The following is a 23943-nucleotide window of genomic DNA, read 5'->3' on the forward strand; positions in this document are numbered from 1 at the left end:
AAATAGTATTATTTTCAGAATAATCCACTATATCCTTCATGTTTCCTTTAAACTCACACCACGATTGCGTAGAAGGTATTTTTGGTTGTAAATCTGCAACAATATTGAAAATTGGCGCTTTTTGTCTCCTTTGGCAATGTTTGTTAGTTGTACCAATAGCGCCATCTGCGCTGAGCTTTGCGTAATATGCCCTATTCCCAATCAAGAAACGTCATCTCTATGGAAACCGAAAATGTGCGGCCATTGGCGCGGCCGGCGTGGGCCGGCGCATAGGGCCGGCGGCCTCCCATCTGTCATATTTTGTCTATGGTCATTTTTATCATTTTCTCACTGCTCGGCTTGCTTTGCTTCGTCGTTTTGCTTGTTTCTCTTGGCTCGATGTGTAATATGTACTTAGATAATCAGAGTATTTGCAGTGCAGTTGCAGTTGTAAAGAATTGAATGAAAATATGAGACATTAATTATAATCTTACTATTTACGAAAGAAACATAAAACCGAGTGAAAGTGTGATTTGAAAGACTAGCATTATTCTTGTTGATCGGACGAATAATCTAGACTATGATTTAGTGATTATATATTAATCTTCATACAACGATGGCTAGTCCATCCCCTCAAAGTAGCCCTATGCCTCCACCGCAGGCACCAAGCCCGATGGGTCCGCCAACACAAAGCCCGGCGCCACCGCAATCACCCCACAGTCCATACAATCAGCAACATGTTAACGGACCGCCACCATCTCATCCTCCTGGACCGGGTCAGCCGCCAATGCCTAATCATATGTCACCATCTAATCAACCATCGCATCCTATTCCTCCAAATGCTAATGGGCCACCTGGTGTACCACAGCCCCATCCGGGTATGCCTCCTAGTGGACATCAAATGCCTCCTCATATGGTGGGACCTCATATGCCAGGTCCTCCAGGGCATCCAATTGGTCCAGGAGGTTCACATCCACCAGGTCCAAATGGACATCCAAACATGCCTGGCAATCCTCCTCATCCTAATATGCAAGGGCAACCACCACATGGATATATGCAACACCAAATGGGACACATGCCTCCTGGCCAGGTAAATCCTTCTTTATTGTTAAAATATAATTTGTTATATTCTTGCTGCTTGCATGCTTAACTGGACAACTGAACTGAACTGCTGTGTACATACCACTAGCAAAGAGTGCTTTATTTAAATAAATAAATAAATAATTATTATTTATATGTACATATGTTATATTCTTAGGAATAATAAAAAATAGAAATTACCTATAAAGATGGCATGGTTTTTTATTATTCAGCTTGAAGCCGTGTGTAAATACAGATATTGATTACAGTGCTTATTATTGTAATACTAGCGGGGCCCTGGGCTTTGCTTCCATGGGAATGTTGAGATAAAAAGTACCCTATGTGTTATTTATTCCAGGTCATATTCTACCCATGTACCAAATTTTACAATTGGTTCAGTAAATTTTGTGTGAAAGAGTAACATAAATACATATATCCTCACAAACTGTATTTAATATTAGTATGATGTTGACATATTCGGCCATACTTATTAAGTTAAGATTTCACTTGACAATGGCAGCAAATATAGTAAAAAAAGCTTGTCCTTTTTTTAGAAGACCAATTGCAAATACCTTCCATCCTTACTATGGCCGATGATAAAAGAGACATAAAATACTTGTAAAAAATCCAGTAAAAATTAATCTTGTGCTTCTCAATTTCGTTTTGAGAATTATTATAATAGCATAGAACATTTTTGTCATCCATGTAGCTGGCATGTCAGATATAGAAAATTTCATATGGCAGCTACCAACATGCCAGCCTAAAAACTTCCATAAGAGCAGAAAGCAGAAAAGGGGCAGTGCTTATTAACACTTTCGCGCGATAATAAACAAGCTCCTGTATGCATCTTCAAAATGGTATAGAATTATGTAAACTAGGTGTTACAAGGAATAGATCATAACTAATTTAGATCAGATATTTATTGATAGTAGAAATAGAAAATTTAAAACCAAAATACACTTTGTTTTGATGGATACAAACAACATGTTTTTGCTATTAAATAGTGGACCATAAATATTTCTAGCTATAACTAAGGTTTCCTTGATTATTGTAGTAAATTCCCTGGTCAATGGTTCAATATCTTTAGGACTCATTAGGATTTCCTCTACATTTTGCAAATGCATCATATATACAATTGGAACATTCAACTTTTTCTTTACCCAATCACAACTATTTCCTGAAAAATTATCTGAAGAAATTGCAGACATAAAATTTATGAAATCATGATCTAACCAATAATTATTCTGAATTGTAGCTACTTTGACTGATTTTAATGAAAAATAACATTGTTGCGATTTGGTGATTAATCATATATGTCATCTAAAAGTATACTTACAAAAATATTTTGATGTGCGCTCATATAAGTATTTTACTCTATGTTCCGATTGGACCCTGTGATTGGCTGATCTCAATATAGACATCTAAAAAATAATTTTGCAAATAGTAAGTTGCCACTTGTGAACACATGGAGTACCATGTTTCCCAAACTACATGGTTTCCCAAACTAATAGTAATTAGTTTGGGAAACCAGTTTGCTAAAGATATTTTATAATTCTTCATATTGTTGAAGTTGTGACTTGCTGTATTATCATTAAGTAAATATTTGTGGCATTCCAAGCATTTAGGTGCTACTTGGATGGTATTGAATTAAGTATGTATTTAGATATTTAAATAGTTGGTGTATCATATGGAATAAAAAAACGAACTTTATGGACATCTATTGGAAAAAATCATATAAAAAACAGATTGTTGGGAAATAGTCAATGAAAGTTTGGAATGTATAGCTAAGGTTTTAGTTGCTGAACATACAATTGCAATTTTCTCTCATTGTGTACATGATTTTGAGAGATTTATTGTATGAAAAGGTAGCCCATTCCATGTTGCATTAAAACTGCAAAATGCCAATTTTGAACCTTTTTCCACAAAATCTCAAATATATCTAAAACTAGAATCTGTTGTAAAGAAAAGTATATAAAATGAGAAATGTTTACCATAACATTATGATTACTTGAATAGTCTAGTGTGTGTCCATATGGAATTGTTATAATTCTTTGCCCTGAACCTCTGAGATTAATAAAAGCCATCAGTTTATCAGCAATAGAATTGACATATTCTGAAAAAGCCTTTGTTTCTTTTTCAGATAAGGAACTTGGCCCAATATACAATGAATAGCATATGTTGTCATCATCTGTTATGAAAATATATGAAGCTGTTAATAATGTGCAGTTTATTTATATTTTTAAATTCATGCCAAATTCCAAACTTACTGTTTTCTCCAAAAAACCAATTTCTGTCTATATCTACACCTATTGCATATTCTGAATCATCCCTACATTTTGTCTGAGGAAAAAATGCATTTCTGTTTTTTACCCAAAACACATCCTGAAATAAATTAAACTTAAATAGCTAATTTTTTGTTAATTTTATTTAAAAGTTGTGTCTAATAATCATGACATGATTTATAGCCAAAACTGAACTTTTGTTTCTGTTCCAGTTTTGGTTGAAACTGAAACATTTTTATACAAATTTATTTAGAGAAGCAATAAGAAGGAGAGTTCTAACTGCATCCCTCTTAGTTTTCCATGTCATATACAGTAGGCAGTGTACATATTTTGTACCAGCTACTGAATCGAATCCCAAAAACCGTTAAACATTATGGTTCTCAAGAAAATATTGGCCTATGCTTTCTTAAAAATTGATCTTTTGTGGTTTGTGACTTTTATTGGATGGCTGGTGTTCATGGATTCTCTCCACCAACTACGGCTACTCTGCTCTTTGACTTTTAATTGGCGAACCTGTCTTAATTCCCTACAAATATCTGTAACATCTTTCACTTTTTTATACCTGGCAACCCGCATTGGAAGCTTGTTTGACTATTTACATAAACTATTAAAATACTTCGAAACTGAAACATCATTTTTGGCCAAATCAGAATATTTTGTTGGTCACTTTCTATTATAGGTTAAAGGTACCACTACTTGGAAGACTTTATATAAATGTGGTATTCAATTATATTATTTGCCTCAAGCAATGTAAATTTGTAAGCTGACTCAGAAATGATTGCTTTTAAATTAGATACCTTTGCCCAGCTGTATATATACCCATCTGGATTTGCTAATGGTGCAAAATAAAAGTTATAATATCTGTTTAATTCAGCTAAATCTGAGTCGTGTTTTAAAATCTTATTAATAAAATTCATTAGCACAGAAGGAGACAACCAGTCACCCCCTTGCTCTCCACTGATAATGAAGACTCCCGGATTTTTGGGATTGGTTACCATTTCCAACACAAATAATTCTATTTTGTCAAAAGTGCGCGATATGACTCTTTTCTTTATTTTGCTAGTGTCACTTGCTATATTATCAATTTGATCCATTAAGTTCGTGTAATCTGGGAATTTGTCTCGTTTTGCAAATTTGTCTCCAGGTAATTCATTTCTTTGAATATCACCAAACCTGTTGAAATGTTCACATAAGTTCATAGTGTTGTGATATACCTACAAGAAGTGCCTTTAGTTTTGTGTACTAACGTGGGACCAAGGTTTATTGAGCTGTATTCAATGTTGTTATATTGAAGCATAGTCTCAAATTCATTTGTACAGCAATCATCTACTATTACATCCATTGCTAGAGCAGCGTCATTTGAGAGACCACTTAAAAATATTATTGTTTTGTTTTTTACAGATAATTTATATAATTCAGATCTCTGTTTGGAATTGAATGCAGTCACTTCATATATTACATTTTTTCGTGCTAGTACTACTAAAATATTATAAATAATTCCAAAAGTACATATGTCAATTAGTTTACCCATTCTTACAATGAATGATTCAGTGTGGCTAAGACTTCAATTATTTTTTTAAACATTTAATTAGTGTCGCGGTATTACCTATAAATGTAAATGATGATAAATTACAGTTTTGATATTCTTTCTCTCATATGAGCGTGTTACCGTGTTAATGCAATCACGCATTCACTTTTTAAGATATGAAAAATTGCTTGAAAGATGAGTAGTTTAAAATATTCGGTTGTAGTTTTATGATCAGCTGCTGAGCTGACGTCAACACTGTGGGAATGCTGTTGGTTTAGGATGGGTCGGGCGGGAGCCACACCGCGCAGTTTTGCTACTTTATCGGAGAGATGTGTAATATTGATAATTAATGCTTCAATATTTCAATATCTTTCAGGGTCCGCACCCGATGGGAGGAGGACCACCACCCCCCGGAAATGGACCGCCGGGTCCTCCAGGCGCCCCGATGCCGATGTCGGGTCCACCGCCTCATCCGGCTCACCCTGGTCAGGGAATGCCGCCCGCCGGCGCCGCGCACATGCCGCCTCATCACGCCATGATGCCCGGCCAAGGACCGCCTCCACACGCGGCCGGCCCGGCCTACGGACACGGCCCACCGGCCGCTGGAGCACCGGCGCCCCCCGCCGCACAGGGTCCCCCGACACAGCCTCAGCCCGGAGCCTCGCAACACCCACCCGCGGCTCAAACACCACCTCATGGGCAAGGCCCGCCGCCACCAACGTCTTCCGCTAATGGAGGCCCACCTTCGTCGTCTCCGATGCAAGGCTCACTGACCACTCCCGGTCCAGATAATTTGAATGCTCTCCAAAGGGCGATAGACTCGATGGAAGAGAAAGGTCTCCAAGAAGATCCCCGATATTCGCAGTTGCTCCTACTTCGAGCTCGATCAAATTCGCAAGATCCCAGTAAAGGGCTATTTTCAAATACCCAAATCAGTCAGTTAAAGTAAGTACTTATATTTGTGGTAATGGTACTTATGTATCATAGCCTAGTTGTGTATCTATTAGGGTATAAATGTTGTAGCTCGTTGCTTTTGAGATAAATAACAAATAGTAACTTTCATTAATTTACTAAGGCTACAATAGTTTTTGCTTAATTAAAATGGCCTATTAGTTTTTGCTTTATTAAAATGGCCTATTTACACATCAATTATGCACTTAGTCAATTAATAATTATATGTATAAAATGTATACATACATACATTTGCATTTCTTTAGGCGTTAACTTTCACCACGAGATCAAAAATAATTTCAACAATCATACTATTTTTAGGGCTCAAATATCGGCATATCGTAATCTGGCGCGCAATCAGCCCGTGCCGCCGGACACGGCTTTGATGGCGGCGGGCAAGCGCTCGGGCGCGCCACCTCCCGAGTGCCCCACGCCGCCCGCCGCGCCGCCCTACGGCGAGGGCCAGGGCGCGGCGGGCGGCAAGGCGGGCGGCGGCGCGGCCGGCGACGCGGCGCGCGGGCAGGGCGGCGCGCCGCCCACGCCGCTGCCCATGACCGGACAAATGGCGCCTCCTACTCAACCGACACCGCCTCTTGTGAATCCGGTATGAAATTTTACTAATTTTCCGCATTTGCCTATTAGTAATATCGCGCACCGTCTGTGTGGCCGCAGTGGTGTAGCGTGTGTCATCATATTTGTCGGTCATTTCATATAATTTAAGTACGTTTGGAATTATTTAAGTTTGCATGAAAAAGGCGATACGGATTGGCACGCGGTTGCTTTGAAAAGCACTACTAACAACCGCCTCCGCTTCGCTTCCGGTTTTAGTGTGTGGTCGTTAACGATTGTCTCGATCTTTCTTTTCGACTAGATATAAAAGATTGTACACGATTCAACTTCCAAATTCGTTGTGAAAATCGAACTGTAAAATTAACATACAGCAACATAAACTCAAATAAACTATAGTTCTAATATTTTCTCCACAGCCTATAGGAGGCGCTCCACAGATACGAGGCCCTGCTCCTTTGCAGCGTCCGCCAGGGCCGGGCACGCCTCAGCAGCAACCACAACAAGTAATATATCTCTAAATTGGGCTAGAATTTAGAACTGGAAATGGAGACCATTTGGTAAAACAGACTGCTTGTGAAAGTTGACCGATCAGGATAGTAGGCCGATTGTACCGGAGGGCACATTTGTTTTGCAATTGACTGCGAAATGAAGAAAGGGCTCGCGCTTTTCGCTCGCACTTTATATTTCTCTATCATTGAGATCATTACACACTTGCGGTCTCTCGCCCTATCTATTTCGGCCGGTATTCGCGCCGTAAGTCTGTTTGGTACTAGAAATATATGTTAAATCTATTTGATTTTATTTTTATTCATATAGCCTGGTGCGCCAATTCCGGGTGCTAAGCAGAATCGTGTCACAAGTATACCTAAGCCGGTTGGCCTCGACCCGCTGCAAATATTGAGCGAGAGGGAGAACAGGTAAACTTATCTATAATTTTTACTACTTTGGAATAATGATGATTATCCTAAATTCGTTTAAAATAAATAGAAAATATTTTTTTTTTCAATTATCAATTCACCGTAATGTAACAATACTTATTATTTTGTAAGAAAAGGTAGTTTTTGTTTAGGATCGCGGCCCGCATCGCACATCGCATGGAGATATTGTCCAATCTACCCGCCAATATATCGGACGACCTTCGTCTCCAAGCTCAAATCGAATTGAGAGCTCTGCGTGTGCTCAATTTCCAGAAGCAACTTCGTGCAGAGGTAATGATTTAATCTCTTTTATTTTTTTTTTTATATATAAGAAATTTCTGTTTCAAATGCAAAATAGATGCAAGAAAATCTCTTTGGCGGTTTGATGAGAAATTATATACTAGTTATTGAGCGAGGTCAGGTGCCGCCGTCGGCGGAACCTCAAGATTTTATCAAAAAAACAAAAGATTTAACAATATGTTTTACTGCGCATAATACAGCAAATACCAGTATACACCAAACCGAAGTAGTTTTTGCCTGAAAAAGTAGCAAACCAAACACCCTCACAAACTTTGACTCTTGTTATTGATGCCTGATAACACTAATTACAATCTCGAACGTTCTTCTCTTAATTTTCCTCTATTAATGTATGTACTATATTGTGACTGATTCTTGTTTGCACTCTACATTATATCTGGGAGAAGTTTGACCTTGATTGAATTCAGGGTTCACGGTGTTACTGTTTATAAAACGGAGGTATGTTTTGGTAACATAATTACGTATCGCTGACAGATACTGGGCCAAGTGCGCAAGGACACGACCCTGGAGACGGCGGTGAACATCAAAGCGTACAAGCGCACCAAGCGGCAGGGCTTGCGGGAGGCGCGCGCGACTGAGAAACTAGAGAAACAACAGAAACTGGAGGCCGAGAGGAAACGCAGGCAGAAACACCAGGAGTTCCTGCAGACTGTGCTGCAACATGGTAACTAATCAATTCTACTTTAATTTTACCCTTTGCTTTGCATAGATATTTTTAAGTGACATCACGAATCTCGATGCGTTTTATCAAAATGTTAAATTGAAAAAGTCAGCCTTTTATTAAATATTACGTAGGTGACCTACGTAATATTATTTATTGTGCTGACGACACCAGTCTTATTTTAATATTATACTTATGTAAATAAAATAGGTTTATTGAATAACTATGAATATTTTGATATGTTCAGCGAAAGACTTCAAAGAGTACCACCGCAACAACGTGGCCAAGATGTCGCGTATAAACAAGGCTATAATGAACCACCACGCTAACGCTGAGCGCGAGCAGAAGAAAGAACAGGAGCGAATAGAGAAAGAGCGAATGAGACGGTGAGGACCGCTTCCATTTTATACTAGCCCACGATTTTCTCCACGCGGAATTTACTATTGTTAATACTGACTGACGGATATAAGACGGATATATAAGCACCAGGCGTTATATCAGACACAAAGTCGTATTGCCTGTAAGGCGCAGTCAACAGAGCCACGAGCAACTGGTGGCCACGACTCTCAGCCACGAGAGCCATATCACTGTCGCATTGATCTGCAACTGCAAAGACTATATAAAATTTCATTCAGCTAATTTAGCGTGCAAAAGGCTGAAATTTAAAAAAAATCTGCCCCGTTTAGTCCTTTCATCACGATTTACTGATCGCAGAATAGTTGTATCTGATGTTCCACGAGAAAAGGTACCATCAAGGGCAGAAAGTCTAACTTATCATTCCAGACCTGATCAGATCAAAGTTTATTAATATTGTTTGCGCAGTTTGATGGCAGAGGACGAAGAAGGCTACAGGAAGCTGATCGACCAGAAGAAAGACAAGCGTCTGGCGTTCCTGCTGTCGCAAACAGACGAGTACATTGCGAGTCTCACGGAGATGGTGAAGCAGCACAAGCAGGAGCAGCGCAAGAAGCAGGTCGAGGAGGAGAAGCGGAAGCGGGTGAGTGTAAAGTATTTCAAGCATTCATTTTTAATTCATTATTGAATGATGCCTAGCTTCTGGCAGAATAGCTTCTTACCTTCGCAATATCCTCCACATTGAAATTCAAAATGCAAATCTGGAATGGTCAATTAGGAGCATATTTACTACAAGTTGTTTGGAACTCAGCAAAGAATTGTAAGTAGCGGCCGACACCGCGCCATTCGTGATTTTAATATCCATAAATGCAATATGTGCCGGGTAGCGTGCGTTACGTAGCTTGCGTAACACTTTCCTGTTCAATTATTCAGCTATTTTTAAATAAACGGTAAATTTAAATGGTAAATTAATGACAGTGTTTTGGAGGGGTCCAAAACACTGTCATTAATTTACCAATTGAGATGTAATTTATCTAACATAAATACAATACTTGCTTATATTGTTTATTTTCATCACGGAGCAAATATAAACCCGGTGTATCCGCCGCAATGATACATCTTGGTTACATATACATATCTGTTTACTTTGATGTTTCATATTGGTTACAGAAATCCAGAAAGAAGAAATTACTGGAGGGCGGCGAAATCGATGCTACGGACGATAGCTCTCAAACTTCAGATTCGCGGGTCAGTGTGATGGATCCCAAGACTGGAGAGGTAACGAGTTTTTCGAATAATATAAGTTTTATTATTTATGTAGTAAGTACATTTTTGACGTGAAAATCTGTAAATGCCATTTCTTTTTAATGCTTTGACTTTGACAATGTTTATTAGATCCTGAAAGGTGAAGAAGCACCGCTGCTGTCTCAACTGAAGGACTGGATGGAGACGCACCCCGGCTGGGAAGTGCTCTCCGACTCCGACGACTCGGACGACGACAGCCAGGACGATGATGGTTTGTCTTCAAAGAAAGAAAATTTATAAGTCATAATATCAGAGCAGAAATAGGTAATTTTGTTTTTATGCTCTATTTTTTTCTTTCTCTGACGTATTTATTTTATTATATATATAGAAAAGAAGCGAGATAAGAGGGACGGCAAAGACGACAGAGAGAAGACAGAGGAAGAAAAGGCTCGTGACATGATCAAGAAGGCTAAGGTGGAAGACGACGAGTACAAGACAGAGGAACAGACCTACTACAGGTGATAGCGGACTTCAGACCTTATTGCTTAGAAAATAGAGACAATGCATTGATGACTGTCAAGGTTTTACAAAATTTATACGCTTTATTAATTTCGAATAATTATTTCAGTATTGCTCACACGGTCCATGAGTCCGTCACAGAACAAGCCAGCATTTTGGTCAATGGAAAACTCAAAGAATATCAGATCAAGGTAATTTTATGATAGTTTAATTTTAAACAAATTTCCTCTATCGACGACCGGTTTTGTAATGTTCAGCATTATGTTAAAAAATAATGTTTTTTAGGGTTTGGAATGGCTTGTGTCGTTGTTCAACAACAATCTAAACGGCATCTTGGCAGACGAGATGGGTCTCGGCAAGACCATCCAGACGATTGCATTGGTTACCTATCTTATGGAGAAGAAGAAAGTCAATGGACCATTTCTGATTATTGTACCACTGAGGTAAGAAATTGCGATATAATCATGCCAACATATATCTAATCCCATTCGCAGGTAATGGGTCGACGCAGTCCTCTTTTCTTGTCATACAACAGTGTGACAGAAATTAAGGAAGGTCGGCGCCGGTTTCAAGTTTAAATCCTTGTGACAATAGACCGACATGTCGGTCGGTCGGGGAAGCGACTTTGTTTTAGGTCCTAAAGTTATTAAAGATCTCTAATGAATTAGGTTATCTTTTCAGCACACTGTCCAACTGGGTGTTAGAGTTCGAGAAGTGGGCGCCGGTGGTGACGGTGGTGTCGTACAAGGGCTCCCCGCAGTCGCGGCGGCTCGTGCAGACGCAGATGCGCTCCACCAAGTTCAACGTGCTACTCACCACCTACGAGTACGTCATCAAGGACAAGGCGGTATTGGCCAAGGTTGGTGTTCTGTCCAATAAGGCCCGGCCACACAGAAGGCAACCTATTCTATATCCTGTGCAAAAAATTATGAACCTACAAAACAACAAAACACATACTGACTTCACTTGTTATCGCAAAGAAACACAACAGCACCGCGCGACGTCTGAGTCATTACAACACTCACATGTACGTTTAATAGCCAATACACAATTCATATTTCTCTATATATGTTGACTTTTATACCCTTACTGATAGATAAATCTTATTATTATAGAATGCTTTTAAAAATAAAATCCATGTAACCGCCAGGTGCAATGGAAGTACATGATAATAGACGAGGGCCACCGCATGAAGAACCACCACTGCAAGCTTACGCAAGTGCTGAACACGCACTACATCGCGCCGCACCGGCTGCTGCTCACGGGCACGCCGCTGCAGAACAAGCTGCCGGAGCTGTGGGCGCTGCTCAACTTCCTGTTGCCCTCCATATTCAAGAGCTGCTCCACTTTCGAACAGTGGTTCAATGCGCCCTTCGCTACCACCGGAGAAAAGGTGATGTCATATTTAAAATTAATTGTAGTTTGGATCGGAATGTCAATAATCTGGTCTGAATGCCACTTTGTAATATTTTTTAAAGAAACTAAAGGAGAATCTTACTGAATTGTTAAATAGGTGGAATTGAATGAGGAAGAAACGATCCTGATCATCCGTCGTCTGCATAAAGTACTGCGGCCGTTCTTGCTGCGGCGGTTGAAGAAGGAGGTGGAGAGCCAGCTGCCTGACAAAGTGGAGTACATCATCAAGTGCGAGATGAGCGGCTTGCAGCGGGTGCTATACAAGTAAGTTATAAATAGATAAAACTCAATGGCTTGCGGTAGAAACAGTATGGCCGAATTTGTAAATCTTACCTAAATGCAACTTTCTTTCAATGGTTAATTTGTAACTAACCCACAACTGGGTTAGGATTTCGAGTAAGGATCGGAATAGTCGAAAAATGCATTAAGTTTTGTTTCCTCTGAATAAAAGCCATTTTTACCTTCTAACTCTTTTGTTTAATAACCAAAAATATCGGAATAAAGAAAATTGTGTTTTTTTTTTGTGCAGACATATGCAGTCGAAGGGCGTACTTTTAACAGACGGGTCAGAAAAGGGCAACAAGGGCAAGGGCGGGGCGAAGGCCCTCATGAACACCATCGTGCAGCTGCGCAAGCTCTGCAACCACCCCTTCATGTTTCAGCACATCGAGGAGAAGTTCTGCGACCACGTCGGCTCCGGCGGCACTGTCGTCAGCGGGTAATGACAAGTGTGCTGTGTACTCTAAGGGCCTGCTTCACCACTTGCTGATAAAGTACCTTATAGCCTAATATGCGTAAAAAATTGAGCGAGACAATATAGAGATTTGCCACCAAAATTGCCAGAGTTCGCAATAGACAGAAACAAGTGGAAGAAAAAGTTAGAAAAGATTGTTGCCCAGCAATGGGTCACAACAACCACAGACTAGATAATAAGAAAATATAACATTACCTTATGCCTGCAACTTTACATGTGTGAATTTCATACAGGAACAGCAGTTTTCATTTTTATAATTTTAGCTATGATAGTTAGAATTAGGATAATTCTCCATCGTAAAAAATGTAGTTTTGTGGTTTTTTCAGGCCAGATTTGTACAGAGTATCAGGCAAGTTCGAGCTCCTGGACCGTATCCTGCCCAAGCTAAAGAAGACCGGGCACCGAGTCTTGGTGTTCTGTCAGATGACCCAGTGCATGACCATCATCGAAGACTACCTCTCCTGGAGGGGCTTCCAATACTTGAGGTGGGTTTGAATCATAGCGGTATTGGGTTGGTTTTAAATATAATCGCCTTGTCAAGTGGGACAGTTGGACAAGACAACAGATTGAACCACTCCAAATCACACAAATTATTATTATAATGAACCTAGAAAAGGGAAAGGAATTCCAATTCAAAAGTAAAATATAAGTTATTTATGTATTCATACGTAAAATGCACTTACAATAGATATCAATATACAAAGATCTTATCTACCTAATTGATTTCGGAGGCATCGGTTTCAATAGTTTAAAATTGTTGACAGACTGGACGGTATGACCAAGGCGGAAGACCGCGGGGAGCTGCTGAAGAAGTTCAACGACGCGAACTCTGAGTACTTCATCTTCCTGCTGTCCACGCGCGCCGGCGGCCTCGGCCTCAACCTGCAGAGCGCCGACACCGTCATCATTTTCGACTCCGACTGGAATCCGCATCAGGTTACATACGATAAATCAATTGCTACATATTATTAAACAAACTCGCATATTTAGACAATTCATTCACGAGGTCTTCGTGTGAGAGTATTTATATCTGTCACACTTTCACGGCTAGACCGTAAAACGGAGCGACGCACAATGTGTTTTGTGTGAGGAGATAATTGCGGTGGAGAATGAAGGACATATTTTTGCCGCGAGGAAAAGATGATCTATGTTGAAAACACTAACCTGAAGTTAGATGTACAAATGTGTCGTCTGTTTGCATCCAGGATCTGCAAGCTCAGGATCGCGCGCATCGAATTGGGCAACGCAATGAAGTGCGCGTGTTACGACTCATGACCGTCAACTCTGTCGAAGAGAGGATTCTCGCCGCTGCCAGGCAAGTTCATTCTACTTTCTTTCTTATTTCTCTATTTATCTGAAACCTGAATATGAGCATTAACCCTTTGCATTCACTCATTATCTCCTTCATTTCACTTCACTTTTTAATTTTATGGCTCCATCGTTTAGCCAAACTATTATTTTACCAATTTCAAGGTTGAGAAAATCACTGTGATTATCACTGAATTGGCCTATATAGAACCTGAAACTGTTCCATGAAATAGTATGAAAAAAAAACAAATTATTGTAGAAAAGACGGAATTTAAGGCAAAACTGCCGACCTATAAGTGGAAAAAAGGCCAAGCATATATCAATAAAAGTATTTTATTTTTTACTTGAATTATAGGTACAAATTAAACATGGACGAGAAAGTAATCCAAGCCGGTATGTTCGACCAAAAGTCGACAGGTTCCGAGCGACAGCAATTCTTGCAGAGCATCCTGCATCAAGATGGAGACGATGAAGAGGTAAATAATAAGTCGATTTGACGTAACCGTGTAACTAGTATCATTCTTGCTTGGGTGCGCCAAAGAAAAATTATATTTATTTCTGCAGCCATTTTCCGACAAAAATTAAAATGTTATAAGTAAAGTAGATAGTTAGGTGTTGTGAGATTAATGAAAAGTTTTATCAATATGTGTTTTTATAACAGCGAGGCACTTTTTTTTTCTGCCTTGATTGAGGAGATGCATCTGACTACTATTCCAATTTGTATAATATTATACCTTATTTGGTATTACTTTTGCTAATTACGAATATTTATAGAACATATTTTCGAAAAAATGTCAGATGCGTCTTTTCAACTGTCGGAAGCAGAATGTCCATAACAAGCTTTGGCTTGGCATCGTAAACTGCAACTATCCCAACAACAGGAGGAGAACGAAGTGCCCGACGACGACCTGATCAACGAGATGATAGCGCGGTCGGAGGAGGAGCTGGAGATCTTCAAGCAGAGCGACATCGAGCGCAAGAAGACGGAGACGCAGTCGCGGCTCATCGACGAGTCCGAGTTGCCCGACTGGCTCGTCAAGGACGACGACGAGGTCGTGTGTAACAAGGTAACGTCGAATGTACTAAACGTATAAACGACACGTCCTGTCCTTTGACTTTTATCCATAGATAATATGGATATGGTGATTATTGAAATAATTGAACAGGTCGACAACAGCATTGTGATAATTTATTTTCAATTTCATACAAATTTTATAAAAAATATATAGTAGCACAGTTACTATCATTAACCACTGAAATACAGGGTCAAGGCTGGAACTACATGGACGAAGACGAAACTCTGGGGCGCGGGTCGCGTCAGCGCAAGGAAGTGGACTACACGGACTCGCTGACGGAGAAGGAGTGGCTGAAGGCGATCGACGAGGAGTTCGAGGAAGAGGAGGAAGACGACGACGACGATGAGGTGTTGGATAAGAAGCGCAAGAAAGGGCGCAAGCGGCGGTGAGTTATATAGAGAAAGCCAGTGTTTCTTCGAAAAAAATCAAAAATTCCCAAAAATACTGAACTGGATTGTTCGATTTTAAAAGTGCTTTATGAAACCTAAATCATTTAATATGTTGTTTTGCTTCTCTTTTCCAGGCGAGACGATTCTGATGAGGATGAAGTCCCGAGTTCATCAAAGAAGAAAAGCAAAACGGAGATAAATTTGTTGAAAAAACGTTTGAAGAATATAATGAAGAAAGTTATTGATTATGCCGACGAGTGAGTATTAACTTGTATTGATTCTATAAGGCTTTAGGAATCTTTTTTGTGAGTTTTATTACAAACCAAATTCTAATCAGAACAACTTTCCTCAAAGAAAATCTTGGGTGAATAAGTAATAAGGCAGGTGCACATATAACTATCACATGTGGGACAGGTTTATATGCCCTCGACTCTACATTGCATTATTCCAATTACATTACAGAAATGGCAGAGTATTGTCGGAGCCTTTCATGAAGCTTCCATCGCGACGCGAGCTTCCCGATTACTACGATGTCATCAAGAAACCATTGGATATCAAGAAAATTATGAATAGAATCGAGGATGGAAAGGTAAATTGCAGCCAACATTTGAATAATGAATTATTAAGTTATTGGTCTATAGCTTGTAATTATTGGTCACAAGGCGTGATTGGAAAATTATATTTTGATTAATTATAGGCCATATTACGCAAAGCTCAGCGCAGATGGCGCTACTGGTACAACCAAGGTATACAAATATTGCCAATGGAGGCAAAAAGCGCCAATTTTCGGCACCAAAATATGCTACATTGTTGTATATTTTCACAAACGAATACTTACATAATGAAAGAATTAATAAAGTACTCTAAAATAAACGTTTTAATCGACATAGCAAAAGGCGGCATACTTTTGTGTACCTAACATACAGGCGGGATAAATGTGCAGTAAAGGAGTATTACTATTAAGAAGTATGATTAAATTCAATATAATTATTCTGTTTCCAGTATAACGATATATCGGATCTCGAACGGGACTTCTTTACTCTATGCGCGAACGCCCAAACATACAATGAGGAAGCGTCGCTGATTTACGAGGACTCCGTGCGTTTGCGCAACGTGTTCATAGAACTGCGACGGCGATACGAAGCTGGACAGAACTCAGACGAATCAGATGATAACGAGAAAGGTGGGTTGAATATATAGTAAATAACATGCGAAGCGAAATAAACTTAACTTTCATACTTACCTTCACATACCTAATTTGTTTTACTAACTTATTAGTTAGTAACAAATTTATTTTTGTAGTAGTGTTTAGATTTGTTCTCACTAGTTTTATAACCATGTCTAATGGAACTATTCGAATCTAAAAAGTATCAGTAGTTCCTTGTTTGCACTTGAACTATAGTAGTAAAGAAAATCATTCTCAGTAGTTCTATTACAAAGTCCAATGGAGCTACTGAGAATAAATATCCAATAAAACTAATGAGAATAATCCATGATTTGCTTATTGTAATCTGTGTTATTACAGATGATGAGGATTCGGATGGTGAGTCCAACCGCTCAGTGAAAATGAAGATCAAACTGAAAGGCAAAAGTAAGAATACGCCCACCAGGAAACGGAAGCAGCGAAAATACATCTCTGACGATGAGGACTATGAGGAGGATTGAACAGCTGGCTGTTATAGAGAATCTTAGATTGTCCCGACGACAAAGAACCGACAGATCAATTTCTTTAGGAACTGAATTCAATCAAATCTACTTCTGTTCAAGGAAGCTAGTATAAAGCCCATAGTACTCGAGGTTACAAAAAATCCTTACACATTATAAAACAAAGTCGCGTTTGTCTGTTCACAATAAACTCAGAAACTACTCTATTGTCATGCGGTTTTCCCCAATAGATAATGTGATTCATGTGGAAGGAACCGGGACGGGCCGCTAGTATTTAAAAACAATTAATTTTTAATATTTGTACTCTACTTCTCGACAAAAAGAATTTGGGACATCCTTGTTTATTTAAACATACTTTCAATATTCAGTGTTAGCCCTTTTTCATATTTAGAAGTAAGATTTCTGTAGCTCGCCGTATAACTAATAGATAATATAAGTTTAACGGGATTATGATTTTTTTATAGTTTGTAAGGTTATAGTAACATTTTAAAAAGAAACTCACTAGAAATAATATTTTATTTCATAATTTATATAACCAAACAATTTATGTGCTTTCCCAAAATTTTACAGTGCAATGACTTTGATATTTAACTGTAATAAAATCTTAATTTCTTTTGGGTACATAGTTCATGTATGAAATCAATTCAATATGTAGTGTTGTTTTAATACTTTTACTTGTCTACCTATTTGAAAAAATGTAGTAGAATAAGATTGAGCTTAGATATATTAATAAAAGTAATAAGTGAATAATATTGTTTTATTTACTTAAGTATTATTCATTTAGTTTTGAATCTATCATATTATTACATGTGAGAAATTCACTTTTTGGTGTTTTTAAGTTTTCTTATTTCTTTCCATTTGAAATCTCCCCACTTATACTCAACTCCATGAACTGTGTGCATGTGCTTGTTTAGGCTGGAACTATGTGTGAAGCGTTGAGCACATGTTGGACAAGAGTATGGCTTTTCGCGTGTGTGCACTCTTCTATGCCGCCGTAAATCACCTCCCGTGTAAAATGTCACTTCACAGACATGACATTTGAACATTTTATCACCTGTATGTCTGTAATAAGATACATGACAAAAGTTAATATTTATTATTGATAAAAAAATATATTTATAAATTAATTTAGTTATTTTATAATACACTAGCAGAAATTTAAGCTGATGCATTAGTGTGTCTTGAATTTGGAGATTTTATCTTGTTCTTAAAACTGTAAATATATGATTGATTTCAAAAGAGAAAGGCCATTTGCCTATAGTCCATTATGCTATTGAGTAGGTAAACTATAGTTATGTCAGGTCTAGTGTTTTGTGACATGTATTATACTTTATTTAAATAAAAATGTGAAGGTGCAAGCTCATAGAAATTGGAAGAAACAAATGGCTTATTAAAATGATTAGAAAACATTATTGACATTTACATTTTCAAGACAATAATACTATATTACCAGTTGTGTCTGTGCCACCTTTGATTTCAATTCTTCACTGCACAAAGCTTTAGTCCCATTAAAAAAATAATATAAATTGCTGGCCCTACCAGAACAATGTGCTGCAATGTCACACACTAATGTGTTATAAAGATTACCTTTTTAAATGAATTACTAAGTTTTTCTTTGTATGAGTTTTGTACCCACATAGATGACATTCCACTGTTTTTTCTGTACTATGTTTCTTCCTATGGTTTAGTAATTCTGAAGATGTAACAAAGGTATCTCCACAATCTTCACAGTTGTAATTGCGAATGTTGTAATGCCGATGCATGTGATCCTTAAGTGACTGTTTGGATTTTAAACTTTTTTGGCAAATATTACATATCAAATTACCATTTTCATGTACACGCAAATGATTTTTCAAAGTGAAAGCATGTTTAAATTGTTTACCACAAATAGAACAAGTAAAATAGGTGGTGTTACTGTGAGTTTTTTGATGAGCCGCAAGACTTGATGATTGAGTAAAGGTTTTCCCACATTCACATCTATAAGGCCTCTCTCCATCATGTATTCGCATATGATTGACAAGTGTCTGACTATGAGGAGTGGAGTAAGAGCAACATGTGCAGTTATATCGCCTAGCAGATCCAAAGCCTGTCACCTTTCCAATATGTTTTCTATTTTGATGCATTGAAATATTGTGTTTCAGCAAAGATGTTTTTGATTTTAGGACTTTCTCACATATTTCACACTTATAGGTAGAAGAGTTTTGTAGATTTTCGAAAACATACTTGTCATTGGTGGCACATAGAGATTCTGTCTCATAGTTTAAGTCAGGGGGTTCAAGATCGATTGCTTCATTTAGTACACTACTTTCGACCTTCGTTTTGTTTTGCTGAGATGAATCAGGAAAGTTGATTTGTTGCTTATTACTAACATTGGTAAATTGTTTTAGATAAATTTCAAATTTCTCTTCAAATGTTATATATTTTAACCTGAAACTGTTCGCAATGTTCAATTCCAAAATGCAGCTCTCACAAATCTTTGATGGTAAATATTTATCGAAACTAAGAATTATCTGAAAACACAAATAAATTCTCTCTAAAGCATTCTTGGAGTCTTCATTGTCGGAAGAAAGATCAATTCCACATTGGCATGCCTGAAGGCATATTCTGCACACATTTTTTATTTCTTTCTCAATAGTAAATGCAGAAAATTCAGTCATCATATTATTATTCTGCATTGTAATATCTAGGTTCCACCAGAGCATATAATTCAACAAAGTACAAAATAACAATAACAATAATTAAACACTGATTGACAAATCTGACTAGAGCTGAGTCGATCGTGATTGATCGAGTTGTAATGATTCGATCACTACCCGTGATCAAGTTGCGAATTTCTAAAAGATTCTATCACTAAAGACACTAAAGTCTTTTTCGTTCAGTAGCATGCGGAAAGAGATAAGTAGATACGTCAATCGCTCGTTCTCGGCAACCTGACACCTGCATTGATTGGATACCTACGAGAATCCTGGAATCGAAACAGATATTATTTGGTAAGGACCATAAAATTTATAAAATAATTATGGTCTTAAAAATAATTGTTATTTTAGAATTGCGTGATTTACTGCAAAGAGATCGTTATGTATTAATGCTTACTTTCTTGTTTTTAATAACATTGTAAATAGAAACTTAAGAAAATCGATATTTTAGAAATCTAACTTTTAGGACTCGATTCATCAGATTACGATTGGATTCGCGGAATGAATCCCACTTTCGAGTCAACCCTCTGCTAAGCAAACCATAAACGATAATGTAAGCAAAGCGCTATAGTACTACTATTACACTACCCTATTTTGAAAAATTAAATGTTTCTAGTGTTTCATTAGTAGGGATGGGCAAATAATATCGATATTTTTCAAATGTATCGATAAATATTGACTAAAAAAACACCGATATTTCTTGATATATCGATATGTTCTGCGCAATAACCTATACACCCTCCATACTTTTTTTTTAGAAATTGGATTGGTCAAATACATGAGCAGACAGCAAGCTTTAAAAAATATATCGATTTTGATAGGTATCTGAAAATAGATATATCGAAGGAAATAATATCGCTGATTTATATTGTTTTTTTGCCCATCCCCAGTCATTACGACGACATTTATAACCATTTCTCAATCTCTTTTTTCTTTTGTAGTAAAATATTATTGCATGCAAATGCTAGATTTTAAACCGAAACGCGGCGTGAAGTTTGGTGTGATACCCTGCGTTCACTAAAATCCAACTTGGAGGTCCATCACATAATTTATTTATACTTGTTTTTAAAGAAAATATTTTAAAATATTAAGATTATTTTGTACCTACTAATCTCGTGATTTTGGTTAGAGGGGTTAGTTTTAAATTACTATTGTATTTGAAGAGAGTAGGTACACATAACTTGTTACCGACGCCACTGACCCAATACGAGCAAAGAACGGTAGGTATAAAAGTTGCGAGTTGAGAATGAGACAAGTTGTGAATAGGATGGATTTGGATCACACCACATATATAAAAACATAGGTAATGTTCTTATATCTGTGTCATCACACCCATTAGTTAGATTACTTTTAAACGGATTAATCGTAATCTCTATTGATATTATCAATCAGATTACAATCGGCAACAAGTTCGAATTTCTATTCAATTAAAGACTTAAATCCCGTGAAAAGTGGCTTTATTGTTAAAATTAGCCACACTAAGCTTCAGCTTGAGCCTGCAGCCTTTTGATGAATGACGCCTTCTTCTGCTTAATCCTGTTCTTCCTCTCAGCGAGGGTGAGCTTGCGCTTGTTCCAGCGCTTCTGTTTGGCAGGATCTTTCTTTTCACTCTTCTTTTTGTGTGATGGGTCTGCACGGATGGCTTCATGGGCTTTCTTGTAGATGCCTTCAATCTAGTAACCAATTTGTAAGGATTAAGTTGTGTGACTATGTGGATATATATAAAACTAAAAATGTATATATGTATTCAAGTAAAAGAATGTAGCAGTGAAAGCGATTTTAAAATCTACTTGATATCAAAGGTTTTTCCTTACGCTGCTTTTAATTTAGTCCAATTTCGACACTGTCCTATCTTTACAATGGTGGAACAGTAATTTGATTGGACGTACAACAGAAATAAAGATTAACCTTACCGCATCTGCTGCTACTCCAAGTTTGATGTATTTGCCAAATTGTCTTTTGAATGAATCTTCATCTTCTTGTTCTAGATTCCGCATGTATTCTGCTATGTGTAAACCAAAGATGTGAGACCTAAAAAAAATGTACAAATGATAATTTTAATAATATTATTTGTCACATTAGTAGCATATAATGAAGAATAATGTTTGCAAAATCGGTTTAAAAAAATATTTTTTTTTCGACAACCAAAAACTTTACAATATGATGTTGCTCCAATAGGGCTGCCTAATTACCAGAGATTCTAGCAATTAGTGGATGAATGGAGCTGAGAAGTTAACAAAAAAGAAACACACCGATGAACTTCAGCATTAAATTTCTTGATTTCAGCATCATAACCAGGGAATCTCTTGACAGAGTGGGGAACATTGAGACCACCATCAACAGCACCTTTCATGGCACCAAAGACTCTGGCCCCAGTAGTGGTACGTGCTAAACCTACATCAAGGTAACATCTGTAAAAAAAGGGACATTTTAATAATAACAGATTTAGTCAAATGTAAAGCTACAAATCAATAATATTATTTCATAGATCAATGGTAATATTATTATCCACTTCTAAACAACCTAAATTAAAATATAGAAATTGTAACATCAATAAACACAATACCTGAATGCACCTGGGCCATTGTCTACTGGTTCCACATTGTATTCATCTCCAGTGACATCAGTTTGGCCAGTGTAGAGGGAGTCGAGGCCCAGCCTCTGCAGAAGACGGCGTGCCAACAGCAGCCCAGTACAGTAAGCAGCCGCATAATTTGTCAGTCCGACCTAATACATAAAAAAAATATAAATTTAAACTTTGCATACCAATTAAAATTTTACATAAGATTGTTTTACTTATAATTGATCAGTATTGAACATATGGCAACATGATTTATGTGATTGTACGTCAACTTCAGACCGCCCGTTCAAAATCATCATGATAATTATTACTCAATTTGTCTTTGTTGATCTTACATTAAATAAGAATCAAGTTTTAAATTAATGAATGAAATTGTTCTTTTTTAATACTTACTTTAATGCCATACTTTGGCAGTTCATGAGAATAAGCAGCGCACACAATATGGTCTCCTTCAATGCGAGAATAGGCAACCTGGGCAGTCACATCCTTGTTGGAGAGGCGAACAATGAGGCGGTACTTGGGTGTGTTGTACTTGTTCTTATCCTAAAAAGTAAATATTTGTTACTGTTGCTATATACCTAAAAAGGATATAATAAATATGCCATTAATATTACAACATTAACATTACCTGAACAATGAGACGTTTGCGGGCATAATAATCAGTTTTTCCTTCACGGCGCCTCTTGAATTTGACCTGGTACCTCTTGAAGTATTGTTTGTTCTTAACTACTTTCACAAAGCCCTGTAATAATGATTTGAGGTTAGAAAACATCGCTATTCACGGTACAGTATTTTCAGTCTTGAGTTTATCAGAGACACTTTATAATCATAAACGCCTTATTCGAAAACAAAACCGAAAATTACAACACAGTAAAACACTGCACTGTACATCAGTTTAATTTCTCCTGAGGCATCAGATGACGCGCATGTGTCGGTGTTTCATCATTCAATTTCAATAAAACATTACAAGATCGTTGTAAGGAAAAGAGATTTTCTAAATTTTTAAACAAAATCTACTGCCGACTGTAGATTTTGGTTTAATTCATAGTAGGTTACAATAAAAGGCAATTTCATAGGCATATACGTGACATGCCTGAATTCATCAGAGAATATAGAACTAATCACAAACTTCTATCACTAATTAATTAAATATAAACTTTCACAATTTACACTGAGTCATCTTCACACGTATATTTTTATATTTCGAAGCTCACCATTTTAATAAATTACGGTGTCCCAGCGACACAAACGTGAGCACAGAACACCTTCAAATCGAAAAAGATTTTTTTTTTCACCTTTGACGTTTTGCTTCATATTTTTATGTTAATCAATGTTGCCATAGTAGGCATGTTTCTTTATGGTTTGGATCCACGGGTGATCCAAGACGTGTCGATATAAAAACATTACATTGAAGGTTTTTGTCACGTCTCGCCATCGTCACGTCATCGTCGAAAACTGCGTATTAAGGCAGGTCCACACTTGATCATTTTCGCGTATAATATCTCCGTCGCGTGGCATCGACGCGTATCATGGTTGCTAGTGTGGACGCAAAATGATCACGATCATGATACACTTCATTATGCACCCCGATCGCTATATAACCGCGTATCTGATACGTGTCGTATCAGAAAAGTGCCAATTTTCAATATTGTTG

The 23943-nt window shown here is 37.6% G+C and overlaps 4 protein-coding genes across 5 annotated transcripts; 1 reads left to right on the forward strand and 3 right to left on the reverse strand.

Annotated features, from left to right (window-relative positions):
* The first annotated feature begins 317 nt into the window (after positions 1–317).
* Positions 318–17759, forward strand: brm (brahma). Its single transcript, XM_053744909.1, has 28 exons — positions 318–1069; positions 5246–5814; positions 6142–6424; positions 6807–6893; positions 7207–7307; positions 7460–7598; positions 8100–8289; positions 8534–8672; positions 9109–9283; positions 9811–9918; positions 10036–10156; positions 10274–10403; positions 10514–10595; positions 10690–10847; positions 11086–11263; positions 11555–11797; positions 11918–12084; positions 12350–12538; positions 12901–13059; positions 13339–13510; positions 13780–13889; positions 14238–14358; positions 14764–14949; positions 15147–15343; positions 15482–15604; positions 15810–15936; positions 16350–16530; positions 16873–17759. The coding sequence occupies exons 1-28, from the start codon at positions 596–598 to the stop codon at positions 17010–17012; spliced, it is 5049 nt and encodes a 1682-aa protein (XP_053600884.1). The 5' UTR covers positions 318–595; the 3' UTR covers positions 17013–17759.
* Positions 1962–4819, reverse strand: LOC128669798 (mast cell carboxypeptidase A-like). Its single transcript, XM_064435959.1, has 6 exons — positions 4589–4819; positions 4337–4514; positions 3327–3441; positions 3051–3247; positions 2396–2480; positions 1962–2248 (listed from the first exon to the last, which is right to left on the reverse strand). The coding sequence occupies exons 1-6, from the start codon at positions 4681–4683 to the stop codon at positions 1971–1973; spliced, it is 948 nt and encodes a 315-aa protein (XP_064292029.1). The 5' UTR covers positions 4684–4819; the 3' UTR covers positions 1962–1970.
* On the reverse strand, positions 17756–19948 carry LOC128669797 (zinc finger protein 660-like). Of its 2 annotated transcripts, none has more exons than XM_053744910.2 (2): positions 18600–19934; positions 17756–18074 (listed from the first exon to the last, which is right to left on the reverse strand). In XM_053744910.2, exons 1-2 carry the CDS (start codon positions 19712–19714, stop codon positions 17831–17833), a joined length of 1359 nt encoding a protein of 452 aa, XP_053600885.1. In that variant the 5' UTR covers positions 19715–19934; the 3' UTR covers positions 17756–17830. The 2 variants fall into 2 exon arrangements, with proteins under 2 accessions (XP_053600885.1, XP_053600886.1); XM_053744911.1 differs by having other exon boundaries at positions 17885–18074; positions 18649–19948.
* Positions 19949–21148: 1200 nt separating this feature from the next.
* On the reverse strand, positions 21149–23641 carry RpL5 (Ribosomal protein L5). Its single transcript, XM_053744973.2, has 7 exons — positions 23504–23641; positions 22918–23031; positions 22683–22832; positions 22275–22435; positions 21961–22119; positions 21622–21739; positions 21149–21381 (listed from the first exon to the last, which is right to left on the reverse strand). Exons 1-7 carry the CDS (start codon positions 23504–23506, stop codon positions 21187–21189), a joined length of 900 nt encoding a protein of 299 aa, XP_053600948.1. The 5' UTR covers positions 23507–23641; the 3' UTR covers positions 21149–21186.
* Positions 23642–23943: the final 302 nt, after the last annotated feature.

Source organism: Plodia interpunctella, chromosome 5 (assembly GCF_027563975.2).
Source record: "Plodia interpunctella isolate USDA-ARS_2022_Savannah chromosome 5, ilPloInte3.2, whole genome shotgun sequence".
In the NCBI taxonomy this organism is placed as follows: Eukaryota; Metazoa; Arthropoda; class Insecta; order Lepidoptera; family Pyralidae; genus Plodia; species Plodia interpunctella.